Source organism: Danio aesculapii, chromosome 13, assembly GCF_903798145.1.
Source record: "Danio aesculapii chromosome 13, fDanAes4.1, whole genome shotgun sequence".
NCBI classification, from domain to species: domain Eukaryota; kingdom Metazoa; phylum Chordata; class Actinopteri; order Cypriniformes; family Danionidae; genus Danio; species Danio aesculapii.
In genome coordinates this window covers 46936022-46949674 of record NC_079447.1, presented here as the reverse complement: position 1 = coordinate 46949674, position 13653 = coordinate 46936022, and the positions used below count along the sequence as shown (strand labels likewise).

Genomic DNA, 13653 nt, shown 5'->3' with positions numbered 1-13653 from the left:
TACAGCCCCACTAGAAGAATTCATCCATACATTCTCAAAAAAAAGTCCACTCGCAGGCTTGAGGAACCCACCTTTATGGCTTCATGTTGATTTTTGTGTCTTTAATATCAAAGAGTGGAGTGCTGAAAATGCCCCTTCCTGTGTCACAGACTTTAAGATTCAGTAGCTCTTAGTAAAAAGGCTTGAAAGCACTGCGGCACTTCAGATAGATGCTTCACATACTCCAAAAAACATTCAAGAAAAAGCACTGATTGTTCAGATTCAGATCCTGTTCAGATCTTTTGACAGGTTAGATCTGTATACCAAACACTGTGGGGGAAAAAAAACGATATTAAAGTCAACATGAAATGTCCATTTACTTTTATAATCTGATGCGTTTCAGGATAAAACTAAAGTTACAAATTTAAATAAAATGCAAAATTTACAGTAAGAAGAGTTCCGCCAGCTGTTTGTAAGTTTATAAGTAGTACTTAATTTTCAAGATAGGTTCATTCTGAAAACGTAACCCTGTATACATTTCTGGAGATCGCGAATTATGTAGCCAGAAGTACGTATGGCTGCATTTCATCTTTAAAACAAACGCTACAGGGCGGTATGACGTTGTTCCTTTTCACGCTTACCAGCTGACCACTTACCTCCGTATGGATGTATTTTCCTTTGTTACCAGTTTGTTCAGTTAGCTTGCCATGTACATCAGCAGACTTAAGACTCAGAGAGGAGTTGACCACCACGACGGCGTTCCAGTCCGGTAAAGAATGGTTCCAGAAAGCAGGTAAGACAAAAACAGAAGCCAAATAAATATATAAACAAGTAAACAACAGGGTGAGAATATGGTAAAATCTGAGAAATATAGTAAAAACCAGGCGAGGGCTTTTCGTTGTCGTTGGGTTTAGGGAAGTAGTTGGACGGGGCAATCAGTGCTTTTGAAAACACTATTGGTTAGGTTTAGGGAAAGAGGAGGGTGGGTCAGTCGATCGGTCAGTCAGTCAGTCAGTCGACAGTAGCCTCTGGTGGATTTACGTGAGAACAACAGGCACGAATGGCACTCGCGAGAGAAATCTGAGATCTGAAAAAGCATACACAGCGACCTCTGGTGGATTCGCAAAACAAAAACTGCAAAAACAAGTACCTTCTGGAACGTATATAGCGCTCTCCAATATTGTATATAGTGGTACGTTTTCAGAATGAACCTGGGTTGATAGGTTTTGTTGCACCATTTGTAGATTGTAAACATCCATAATTGTAGTCATACAGTTAAACATGAGGTTTGTTTTAACTCATGTTACATTTACATGCTAACACGTTTTGCGTAGTCAAAACGGCCCCTGTTCACTGCATGCCAGTCCAGTAGCTGCCAATGCCACTTTGTATAGAAATGCTACAAAAGTTGGAGCACATAGTATCCATGCGCATGACGTCACAAAAATTGCATTTCAAGTAAATGACAATAGTATAGTTAAAAAAGTCAAATAAATAAATAAATAATTGAAAGTGTGCCCCAAAGTACTGTTGGTGTGTTTCCATTTGACCATTTTTAGAAAATGGTGTGTTAATGCTCCCTAGAAAGAATGGTGTGACAACAATATTTAATTGGTAAGGTTAAACCAACCCTGACTCATTATGGATATATATTCAGGTCTACATTGCAGGTGACAGCGAAATACATAACCGCAGTGTTATTATGTTATGTAGTTATTGATTTTAAAAATCTCCCAGTCTGCTGTGTATGCTTTTTTATAATCTCAAAATTCTCACGCATCTTCTTCTCGCAGAAAATCCACTAGAGGGTGCAATATACACTTCAGCCGACCAGGCCATCTTGTTGTCGACTGACCAACTGACCCATCCACCGCCATAGCCTAAACCTAACCAATCTAGAAAAAGAAATGTTGTCACGGCCTTGCGATTTCACCATGTTTTCAGCCTGTTGTTTATTCATTTACTTATTTTCTTTTGTTTTACCTGGTTTCCAGAACTATTCTTCGCTGGACTCAAACCCTTTGTGGTCAACTTTGTTCCCCCTCCTAAGTTCGCTGACATACGCTGCGAGCTACTGGGCAAACTGACAACACTGGAAAAGCCGTCCACACTGAGGTAAGTCGTTAGCTGGTAGCACAGAACAGAAAAGAACAGAAGCCGCCCCGTAGCGTTCGTTTTCAAGATAAAATGCAACCATGTGTACCTCTAGCTACATAATTCCTGCTCTCCAGAAATGCAGACAGGGTTACGTATCCACAATGAGCCTGTACTGACTGTAAAACTGACTCTATACAAAACAAATAGGTTAAGTTTGCTAAGCTTACACACAGCTGGTGCAACTGACTTCTGATTTAATAAATCGGAAAATAAATTGGCAATCCATTAGCTGATGCTATTGGGTGAAATAAAGTAGTTGGAACAGCAAGATTTAATGTAAGATATCTTTGGAGAAAAAGGGCAAAATATGAGCAGGAACGTACATTAAAGGGGCTATATGTTGAATTCAGAAAACCTTGTTATTAGCGACACCAGTGGACATCACTGGAACTTATCGCAATATGTGCAACAAACGCAATAAACAAGAGAGTGACTTGAATTCAGCCTGATCTCACCAGAAAACGTAACCATTTTACGATTTGTCAGTTTAGTGGCTAATTCATGCAAATTCATATGAGTTGTATGATTTTTAAAAGGAGGCGTGGCACCCAACCCCACACCTAAACCCAACTGTTGGGTGATGAGCAAATCAGACTAAATTGTACAAATGAGATTGTACGAATTCATACGAATTAGCCACTAAATAAAAAAAGTTACGAATTGCCGTGAGATAGCACTCATTTTGTCGTCACAGGTTGAAAATACTTTTGCGGCAAATACTGTGTGCTGTTAACAAGCACCCAGATGATGAATATATAAATGTGTAGTGCTCTTTCATTTCAATAACAAAATTAACACAACAGATTTGACAGTGGTGAGAAAAGCACAGTAAAGAAAGCATCTGATCGTAGCAATGTGAAACATTTGAACAAGCTCCACAACACACCATCATCATGTTGATTTATTAAGTATTTCAAATTACACTCTTGCGGTAGTTATTATTAAAAGTTACAAGTGAAAAGTCAAAATGATTAGCCCTTCTGTGATTTTCTTTTCTTTTTCAAATATTTCCCAAATGAAATTTAAAGCTATTTTTAAGATATTTTAACTATTTTAAGGTCAATATTGTTAGCCCCCTTAAGTTATATATTTTTTGATTGGCAACAGAACAAACTTTTGTTAAGACTTGCCTAATTACCCTAACTTGCCTAGTTAACCTAATTAACCTAGTTAAACCTTTAAATTTCACTTTAGGCGGCATACTAGTATAAAGAAACATATCTAGTAAAAAGTATGTATGTACTGTGATCATGGCAAAGATAAAAGAAATCAGTTATTAGAAATTAGCTATTAAAACTATTATGTTTAGAAATGTGTTGAAAAAAAATCTTCTTTCAGTTAAGAAATGATACAGGAGGACTAATAATTCAGGAGAGCAAATAATTTAGGAGAGCTAATAATTCAGGAGAGCTAATAATTCAGTAGAGCTAATAATTCAGTAGAGCTAATAATTCAGGAGAGCTAATAATTCTGGCTTCAACTGTATATTTGAAACTATATAATATATAGATCTGATTATGTAAGACTGTAGCTTTAATAAACCCTTTTTCTGTGCATGACACACTGACGTACAGTTCACAGGATAACTCTTTCTATTAGGGATGCGCTGATTTTTAGTCAGCAAAAATTGTGGGCCATTTTCCGTTTTTGACCAAGAGAGAGAAAAAGACAGAAAACCTGAGCTGGAAAAAACAAGGCTATGCTGCATCACACTGCCTAGCAGTGTTCAGCACACTGGTTTCACTCTCCCTCCAGCCGTAATCACTGGGCAGTGTGAAATGGCTTTCACAATGGATGCAGAAATCACTGCGTTATGAAACCCAATTGTTTCAATTATGCAAGGATGATTTGTTACTGCACAGACCAAAGTGAAACTAGTGGTGGGCGAAGCGAGGCTTCATGAAACACTGAAACAGTTTAAGCAAATGTGTCAAAGCTTCGAAACGTTTCGAAGCCCATCTCTACAGTGACACCTAGAGGCCATTTTTATGTATTGCTCTGGAACAGCTTCAGCAAACATGCAGTTCAGCAAATTGAGGTATTAAACCCCACGTTGTAGAGTTGAGCGAAGTGATTTAGTGGAGTAGTGAGAGTTCCTGACTAGCATGCAGAGATAATGTAAATGTAAATAATGGGTTCTAATCCAGGATGATGCAGCTATAGCATGTTTTTAAATGCTCTGTTCTTGTAACGTGTTCTGTTTTAACATTCGTCTGAAATCCGTTTGAAAACTTTGTGAATAAATATGTCTTGTTTTGGTCATAAAAAATTTACTATTAAAATACATCAAGTCACAATTTATTAGATAATACATAATTTATAGAGTATTTGTACAAGTTGGAATTCAAACTTGGGCCATTTGCAGCACAGTTACTCTGTGCACACGCACGGTTCACTAAGTTACATGACATAGAGGTTTCCCACCCTGTCAGTCAAACGCAGATTCGCCAGGTCTCGAAACGCTTCTGAAATGTCAGATGCTTTGAATCGCTTCAGTCACATGACCTGGTGTTTTAAAACACTTTAGTCACGTGACCTGGGTGTTTCGGATCATTCTTCAGTGCAGTGTTTTGAAAAATCTCGACACTGTGTCAGCCATCCCTAAGTGAAACAGCAGCAGAGCACCAGGTTGACTAGATTGCGTGATCCAGTCAAAGTTTAAAATAGCTCAATATTTAGCTCTGTGGATATTCTGCTCAAGTACATGTATACTTATCTTTGCATGAACCGCACATGTTCACCGAAAAAGCAAAGTCCACTCATATAATGCACTGACAGGAGATGTCTATGTATTCTTCTCTGCTGCTGTCATGCCAAAGCTGTTAAAATGAGTGCTTCAACTCGTTTACTGGCAATAAAATGCAGTTATTTTATCAGCTTGTGTTTTCCTTAGTCAGCATAAAATTTGAAAAATGTCTTAAAATTCACTTTGTAATAATTAATACATTATTAAATCATTTAAAGCACTGATTTTTCACCCAGGAGCATCCAGAATGTTTGGTTTTGGCCCAGAATTTTCATTTCAGTGCATCCTTACTTTCTACTGTATACTGTATCACTCTGTTAGCATTCGTTTCATGTGCTCATGTTTCAACACCCTTTTAATTTTCCTGCCAAAAAACACGTACAAAGCATCCTACTGGCTTTCATAATTCGGTTTGATAACAAGCTGCTCACAAATTGGCAATAAAATAAAAACAATGAATACATGAAAATTCTTACATATAGCCCCTTTAGGAAAGCAAATCAGGTCCACTTTGATTTCATATTGACTTTAACTTGGCCAGAATTATATGTGTGCAGTATACGCTTATTTCACGCGGCCGCCATTTTAAAACACGAAAGCGAGGCTGCGGTGGGAAGAAACCCAGAAGTATAGGATCAGCACTGTAAACATTGCAACAACATACTGTAGACTACAAATCTCCAGCTGTTGCCGCGATTTCAAAATGCAGATGTGGTGTAAACACTTTAATCTCATTCAGTTACGTTTAATTTAAACAATTAAAAGCATATTAGGCAATATTTATGAATATTTATTCAAACAGCATCATAATCTCTTTAAGAGTGTCCTCCTTGGCTTCAGTTCTTGGCACCAGGTAAACACAGTGGGGGCTTCCCTTCCCTTTACAGTGCTTGCTTCAGCCTATGTAACCCGGTGAGTGATAAAACAATGCAGTCCTCTGTAGCACACCCTCGTGTTGTCTGTAATAGTGTTGTCCGGGAACTGAAGTTTTAAAAACGTCAATTTCCCGATAACATTTAAGTGCCACTGAGCGCGTTCTTAAACTCTGCTGATTTGCCATAGTATTCACCAGTGCTCAACAGATAAGACTGTGATTGGCCATGAAGGTCATCAGTTCACGGCTCTTCACTGAGTGCAAACACATACAGTAGGTGAGAGTTCAATGTGGCCATTACCGCCGTGGCTTATACCGCCGCCGCTTTAAATGGGCAATTGTTTTTAATGTATGACCGCAGTTTGTGAATATGCTGCCAGGGGGCATAAAGGGACGGGATGCGAACGGACAGAAATAGCCTATACAGCAGCTGTTAATACACTGTACTTATAAATGAAGATGGAACGATAAAACTAAGCATTATAATTCCTTCATTAATCATAAACCATTAACGTTAGGCGTTAACACGCTTTATTATCATTGTAAACTTGAATGAAAAGAGGATAAATAATATGCGGCTCACTTTGCGTGCGGATATGCCCATTTATTTAATTCATAACTAGCCACTAGTTCTGAGTGCATGAGAGAGTGTTTTGTATGAAATGGCAGTTGGTCAAATATTTGTAACATAGCCTGTAATAAATAATAAATAGCCTACTGATAAAGTAAGGTCAGGTCATCACAAGTTCACAATCAGATGATGTGCTCCACCGGCATGAAAATCTTAATATTATTTTGTAGTGTGTGCTGTTTTTCATATGCGTACGTTTAAGATTTGAGGTAATAATATTGCCATGATGGTCAAAAAAATCGAAACGTTTATATAAATAATAATAAAGGCTAAAGAATTTATAATTATTTTTTATAGGGGTTTTTACCTTTATTGATAGGACAGTGGAGATTTAAAGACAGGAAAGTGTGGGGAGCAGAGAGAGGGGAAGGATCGGCAAAGGACCTTGAGCTGGGAATCGAACTTGGGTCGCCGCAAGCACCTGGGTGCTATATGTCAACGCACTAACCACTAGGCTATTGGCGCCGACAAGGCTAAAGAATTTAATTCTTATATTTGCTTTTTGCAGCCTAGGGCTTCTCACCATGTATCTTTTCTAAAACATAGCCTACAGTGTAGTGTAAAAGCATGTTTATTACTAAGAAAACTAAAACAAAATTATATTTTAATTCAACACATAACATAAGGTACACATACAGAACCGTCTATTTAGTATTGTGAAAAGGCAAAGCTGAAAATCTGTGGTTAAAGCGCCACCCAGTGGTCAAAAGCTGCTGATGCATCAACCACCGTCGCCGCCGCGGTATGAACGGCGCCAAAGGGAACAAACTGAAGTAGTGACATCTGTATGCATGAACACTGAAGCGTTCTAAAGACATAGATGAGTCAATTCATCAGTGGATCGCTCGTCTGTGTTTGCACTCGGTAAACAGTGGTGAAGTGCAGTGAACTGATGACCTTCACGGCCAATCACAGTCATTTCTGTTGAGCACCGGTGAACCCGATGGCAAATCAGCGGTGTTGCGTTCAACAGTGCTTAAATGTTAGTGGGAGCGTGACGGTTTTTATCAAATTCATTAACGAAATTCCGTATTGTGACAAGTCTAATATAGTAAAAGATTCAGTTCATTAACTTGAGTTTGATAAATGGCATCTAAAACGTGTGTTTGGGAAAGAAAACATTTGCTAACTAGTGCCATTTCCCTTAACTTAGCTGAAAATGAGGTCTGACATCCCTTTTTATTTTCACTTTCCATTCAGAACAGACCTTCGGGTCACTCAAAAGGTGGTGAAATGATAAATGTGTGTTGATTTCTCGTCGCTGATAAGATATACAGCCCGGTGCACAACATTCCTGTGTGACTCCGGCGATACTTCCGGTATTCATCCCACCGCTGCCTTTGCTTTTTTTTAATGGCGGCCGCGTGAAATCAATCTATTAGATTTGCAGCACAAAACAAACAAACAAACAAACAAACAAAAACAATAGTAGAGGCGGCACGTTCACATGAAAAATGCAGAAAGGTGATCAGGACATTTACACAAACGGCCTTCCCATTGAAAGTGCAGAGGTGGAACACATTGCTGGTGAGCCCCATAGTCATGACCTTTGACCTTTGTTTTCCCAAAAAAGCTGATGAACTGGAGCGCTGCAAGGAAAGAGTGGCTTGGGGACGGGAAGGCTACAAGTGATTGTTTTTGGAGAGGTATGCGATAAGGGCCACCGCCACACCCACGTAGATGCCCGTCCCGATGGTGATGGACAGGACGGCGAGGAAGAGCGCGCGTCTGGAGCTGGAGCTGGCATGGTGAAAGTCCCCTTTAGTCACCGCTTTGTTGGTCTGCGTGAGGGAGAGAGAGAACAAACACATGTTGACATGTTTTGAAAAGGCTCGGAGAGTAAACGGGCTATGATCGCATAAAAGAGACGCATAGTCGAAAGAAAACAGAGAAATTATTAATTGGCTGCTCTCCAACAGCTGACTGACAGATCTGCTAAAGTGCATAAATAATAAGTGCCGCATGACTCAGAGGTATCCTGCGGGGGAGCCTTTGAAGTTCAGGAAATGTTGCCAAGATTAAGGACAGATATTTCTGATGAATTCATTTACATTCTAATACCCGTGATTGTTTTCCTTTCCCTGCTCGCTTACAGATGCTCCGTCCTGACCGCTCAAACATTTCGCCATCTACTACTGCGATTTATTTCATAATGGTTGTAATTGCATACGGAGAAAAGCTGGACTGTCTGTCTGTGGGCTTGTGTCATTCATCTTTGCCAGGTTCCATCACAGAGGTCGTCCCACAATAACCTGATGATTCTAATGGGGTCATGTTGAAAATGCCCTCACATTCAGCAGCCGATCATAATTCAGCTACTTTTGACCGACTGCATCATGCGGAAGAAACAAAACCATCTTTTCTAGTCGTGCTCACCGTAGATGCCCATTTCTTTTAGTCTGGATGATGTCAGGCGAGTGTCAGAGAGATTTACAAGTGTGTTTTTAAACATGATTGAAAGATGAGGTTGATTGTGTGCCATATCTTTTTCTTCAATATGTTTTTTTCATTAATCGGGTGGTCTAATTCTATTTTATGCGTTCAGAGTAATTTACACTGTTAAGCTGCGGTCACACTGGACTTTTTTCTCCCCGTAGACATTCATACGCATGCGAATGCGTCAGACCGGAAACTCAAACGGAAAGTTCAAGCTTGGTGAACTCTGACCTGCGAAATCGCATCACTTGACTGCGTTAGCCCAATCGAAGATCAAAACAGGATCTTTTTGTACAGAAATGTAAAATATGGATCAATCGCTCGCTTTTTTAAATGTCTAATCATCTTGTTTAATCCCACCCCTTTTCGCAGCACCATACAACAGAATTTCACAATGTCAAACTCGAGTGTGACCGCAGCTTCATGCTGTGTTCACACCAGAAGCGGAAATCAAAAAAAAAAAAAAATCATGCTATTTGCGCGTAGACGCGTAAACATTTTGAGTTTACTTGCTACATTCGCGCTTTAAATTCGCTTCGGTAAAAAAAAAAAAAAAAAAAACAGCCGCACAAGAAATCATTAATTATTTCCGCTTTATTTATTACCTGAGTCTGAAGGATATTTTATTTTATTTTATTTTGAAAAATGAACGTATTCTCTCGCTTGCATCTCGGTCACTTAAGCGTCCAAATTGAACCAATATGCAGCAAAATAAGTAAGAAACACACGTCTTTGGAAATTTTCTTTGTCAATGGGGAAAAGGCCCAGTGAAGGACACACAAACTGCCAAGGAATGGATCTGCAACCCATTTGTCAACAAATCAGGGGAATAATTCAGCGTATTCAAGTATTCAGTGCACCCCTATTCTAAAACATAAGAAGAAACAAGCTGTTTTCATCTCAACCCCAAACCAAGACTATGTTTCTGAGGCTGAATTTAAAAAAATAAAGTGGGAGAGGTGAAGAGGGAGAGTAAGTCTACTAGACAAGAACTGTGAAACTGTCCTAAAAGCTATTTACAATGAATTCACAGGGATAATTAGCACATGAGACAGTTTCTCCCTTCTGGAAGATCCACTAGCTTCCTGTGAAAGTGGTCATTGACAGGGCAGCTGTAAAATTTATGCGCTCTGCCTACTTCTGGGTCTCTTGAGATTCCTGTGAGATGTTAGCGCTCTCACAGCACGACAGCTTGCTGCAGACAGACAAGGGAATAACACTGGCTTAAAAAAATTAAAAGAAGTTTAACTGATGAGAAACTGGATTTTCCAATAGCAGTACATTGAAGAAAATTCAGCGTACAAACTGGACATTCCAGCGCTATGTCCAAACAAGCAAACAACTGCAAAGTGTTGTTTTAATTAAACTGGTAAATAAGTAGATAGAGAATGAAATATTACTTTGCTGTAATATGTACTTAATGCGTGTACTTGTTGTGTATGCTACTTGACAAATCGCTGCCATCTTTTTCAAAGCTTTCATGCAACCTAATAGCTGGCATCACATGAAGACAATTTAATTTTGAGAGTAGATTTAGTTTTTTGCTGTGCACTTACTAATTGAATCATTTGTAGACTGTAATATGTATAAGCCTCGTATATATGTAATAATACCAACATAGGCTCATTCTGAAAACGTAACCCTATATACATTTCTGGAGATTGCAAATTATGTAGCCAGAGCTACGTATGGCTGCATTTAGTCTCTAAAATTAACGCTATGGGGTGGTGTGATGCCATTCCTTTTCTCGCTAACCAGCTGACCGGTTACCTCCATATGGACTGCTTACCCGCTCTTACCAGTTTGTCCGGTAAGTTTTGTACATGTAGCTCGACATGTACGCCGGCGGACTTGAGACACAGAACGGAGTTGACCACCACGAGGTTTGAGTGCGGGGAAGAACAGTTTCAGAAAGCAGGTAAAACAAAAGCTAAAAAAAAATGTAAATAAACACGTAAATAACAGAGTGAGAATGTGGTAAAATCTGAAAACATGGTAAAAATCAGGCGGCTTTTCTTTTTCTGGATTGTTTTTTAAAACACTGTGGTTGGGTCTAGGGAAGGGGATGGGCGGATCAATTGGTGCTTTTTAAAACACTATTGGTTGGGTCTAGGGTAGGCATGGGCAAACTCGATCCTCGAGGGCCGGTGTCCCTGCAGAGTTTTGCTCCAACACTAATCAAACACACCTGAACACCCTAATTAGTGTCTTCAAGATCACTAGAAAGCTACAAGCAGGTGTGTTTGATTAGGGTTGGTGCAAAACTATGCAGGGACACCGGCCCTCCAGGATCGAGTTTGCCCATCCCTGGTCTAGGGAAAGGGGAGGTGGGGGGAATCAGTCGGTTGGTCAGTCAGTCAGTCGACAGCGGCCTCTAGTGGATTTGGCCACTTGCGAGAGAAATTTGAGATTTGAAAAAGTGTACACAGCGGCCTCTGGTGGATTTACGTAAGAACAGCAGGCATCAATGGCACTCGCAAGAGAAATTTGAGATTTGAAAAATCGTACACAGCGGCCTCTGGTGGATTTGTGAAAACAGAAACTGCAAAAAATGTAGCTCATGGGACATACTTTGCTCTCTCCAGAAATGTATATAGGGGTACGTAATCAGAATGAGCCTGAGTTGAACCTGCCAACTAGATACAATATGCTACGCTTTGCATAACCCTAAGTATTAGATTTTGCCACATACTTCACACATACCATCTGTGTTGCCTTGAGGATGGCAAAAATGGGAAAAAAAAATCCTTCAGGAAGGAACGGATCCTTCAGCAAAGACCAGAATCTTATACCTACAGTATAAGCAGCCACCAACTAACCATAAAAAATTTGGTAAAACACACCTCAACACTTACAGCCACTTTTTTTCCACAACACCATCACATTCTTCAGAAAATGGTAATAAAGTCTAAAGCCGCCTTTATACTGCACACGACATTCGGACATGACTGTCGGAATACGCCCCCTTGTGGCAATCGCACCAAACTTTCAGTTTAACCGTGCACCATTGGAGAGAAGCTGGATTCTCGTGGTGTCAGGAGTGCATAGGCAAGAGCCTTTATTCCCTATCCATTTACCATTGTTGAATGAATGAGTGAATGAGTGAATGAGTGAATGAATACTAGAAACATAGACCGCTAAAAAATTGAGGGAATGTGAAGACAACATTAAATAAATAATATTGTTAATGACTCATTTATGAGTAGAAGTTGTTTTAATATAAACCTTTTTTCTGATTCCACAAATAACAAAAAACTCCTATTTCTCATCTCGCACTCTCGGACCTGCCTGAACAACATTGCAATTCATTACATCCGGTCGGCCAGTCACAAACGGTCTTCAAATACTTTAAATTCAAATATTTAGTTCAAATATTTTAACAGATCCGCAGCTCAAATCGGATCCAAATTTTCCACATCTACGCAGCTCCCGGACTACTCTCCATTGAAAATGAATGACTTCCAATCTGTCACTTGTCGTGTGCAGTGGAAAGGTGGCTTAACACGATTTTGATTGGACAGAGAAGCCTTGTGAAAAACTAGTGCGCCTAAATTGATTAAAGTTGCAACTACAGTGTACTTCAAATTATTAGTATGTTATTGGCATGTAGCTACCAACTGCTAGCATGTGCTGCATGCTGGAGGTCTTGTTTGGTACAGTAGCATTAGTCAAATTCCAATCCCCATGCCTACATCCAAAATTGCATTCTTCCCAACAATGATGATGAAAGCCTTTATTTGTCACATACACTTTTACATGTAGTGAAATTGGACCCCTCTGACCACACATTTCAGGGGAAGAGAGGTCAATGAGAGGTAGCTTTAGAAAGTGGAAATAAGATACATCAGCGAAAAGGGAGGCGAAAAAAGCCCCTCCCTGACTGTCCTGGAAGTAGGGCAGTGTGAGATCAGGGGGAAAAGCCCCAGCAACCAAGCACATAAAGACATAGACATAACAACGCAACAGGGAATAGGAACAGGGGATGTGTATACAGTCTAATAAAGGTGGCAGCCATCAAGTCCTGCAGCCAGAGGGCGCTGGTCACAGACCCGCATACCTAAACCGGTGGGTGAAAGCACACAAAGGCGTGGGATGCAGAGGGGGCAGTGATTGTCTATCTGTAGCAGTGTACTATATTGTAGTATGTCCGAAATCCTAGTATTAAAAAAAAAAAAAAAAAAATGGTCAATGAATGTACACTATCCCATGATTCAACCTGAGAATTCATGAATGCGCGTGAAGCTAAGCATTAGTAGGTGGGTCATGTGATATTAACAAATGGTAGATGTAGTATGTCTGAATTACATTCATATCACTGACATTTCTACTAAATAGAACATATTTTCCTAATGGCCGTGTAATAAAATCAAATTCAAATGTAGTACTTGAGTAGTAAGTGATTTCAGACCCAGCTCATGTCTCTACAATGATCTGATGCAGAGATATCGATGTTGTTAAATGGTAGCTAAGATACTCTGTTTTGTTGCTAGAGAGTATGACACTGCAATATAAAGATATCAATCTGGGACATTTATAATGGCAGTATATTGGAGCAGTTGCTAGGCTACTGGAAATGGTCACTAGGGAGTGGCTTTACAGCTGCATATGATAATATTACACGCTGATGTCAGTTTGAATGATAATGGATTTGAAGTTATTCCGCTTTTGATTTGTATTGCCAGGATTTTACATATGGTTGCTAGGGCGTGGCCTGAGAGATTGTTGGTGATCCAGGAAGACTTATTGGATGTCCAAGTCAAATGACCCAACTCGCATGTGTCTATGACATTGCTTTTTAATAATAATAATAATAATACTAATAATAATAAT

The 13653-nt window shown here is 39.6% G+C and overlaps 1 protein-coding gene across 1 annotated transcript in view; it reads right to left on the bottom strand.

Annotated features, from left to right (window-relative positions):
- Nucleotides 1-2122: 2122 nt before the first annotated feature.
- The window catches only part of LOC130240040 (synapse differentiation-inducing gene protein 1), a 60674-nt gene continuing 49143 nt past the window's right edge, over nt 2123-13653 (bottom strand). The window contains exon 4 of the mRNA XM_056471454.1: nt 2123-8168. Within this exon, the coding sequence (XP_056327429.1) occupies nt 8010-8168 (159 nt within the window). The 3' untranslated portion in view covers nt 2123-8009. The remainder of the gene's footprint in view (nt 8169-13653) is intronic.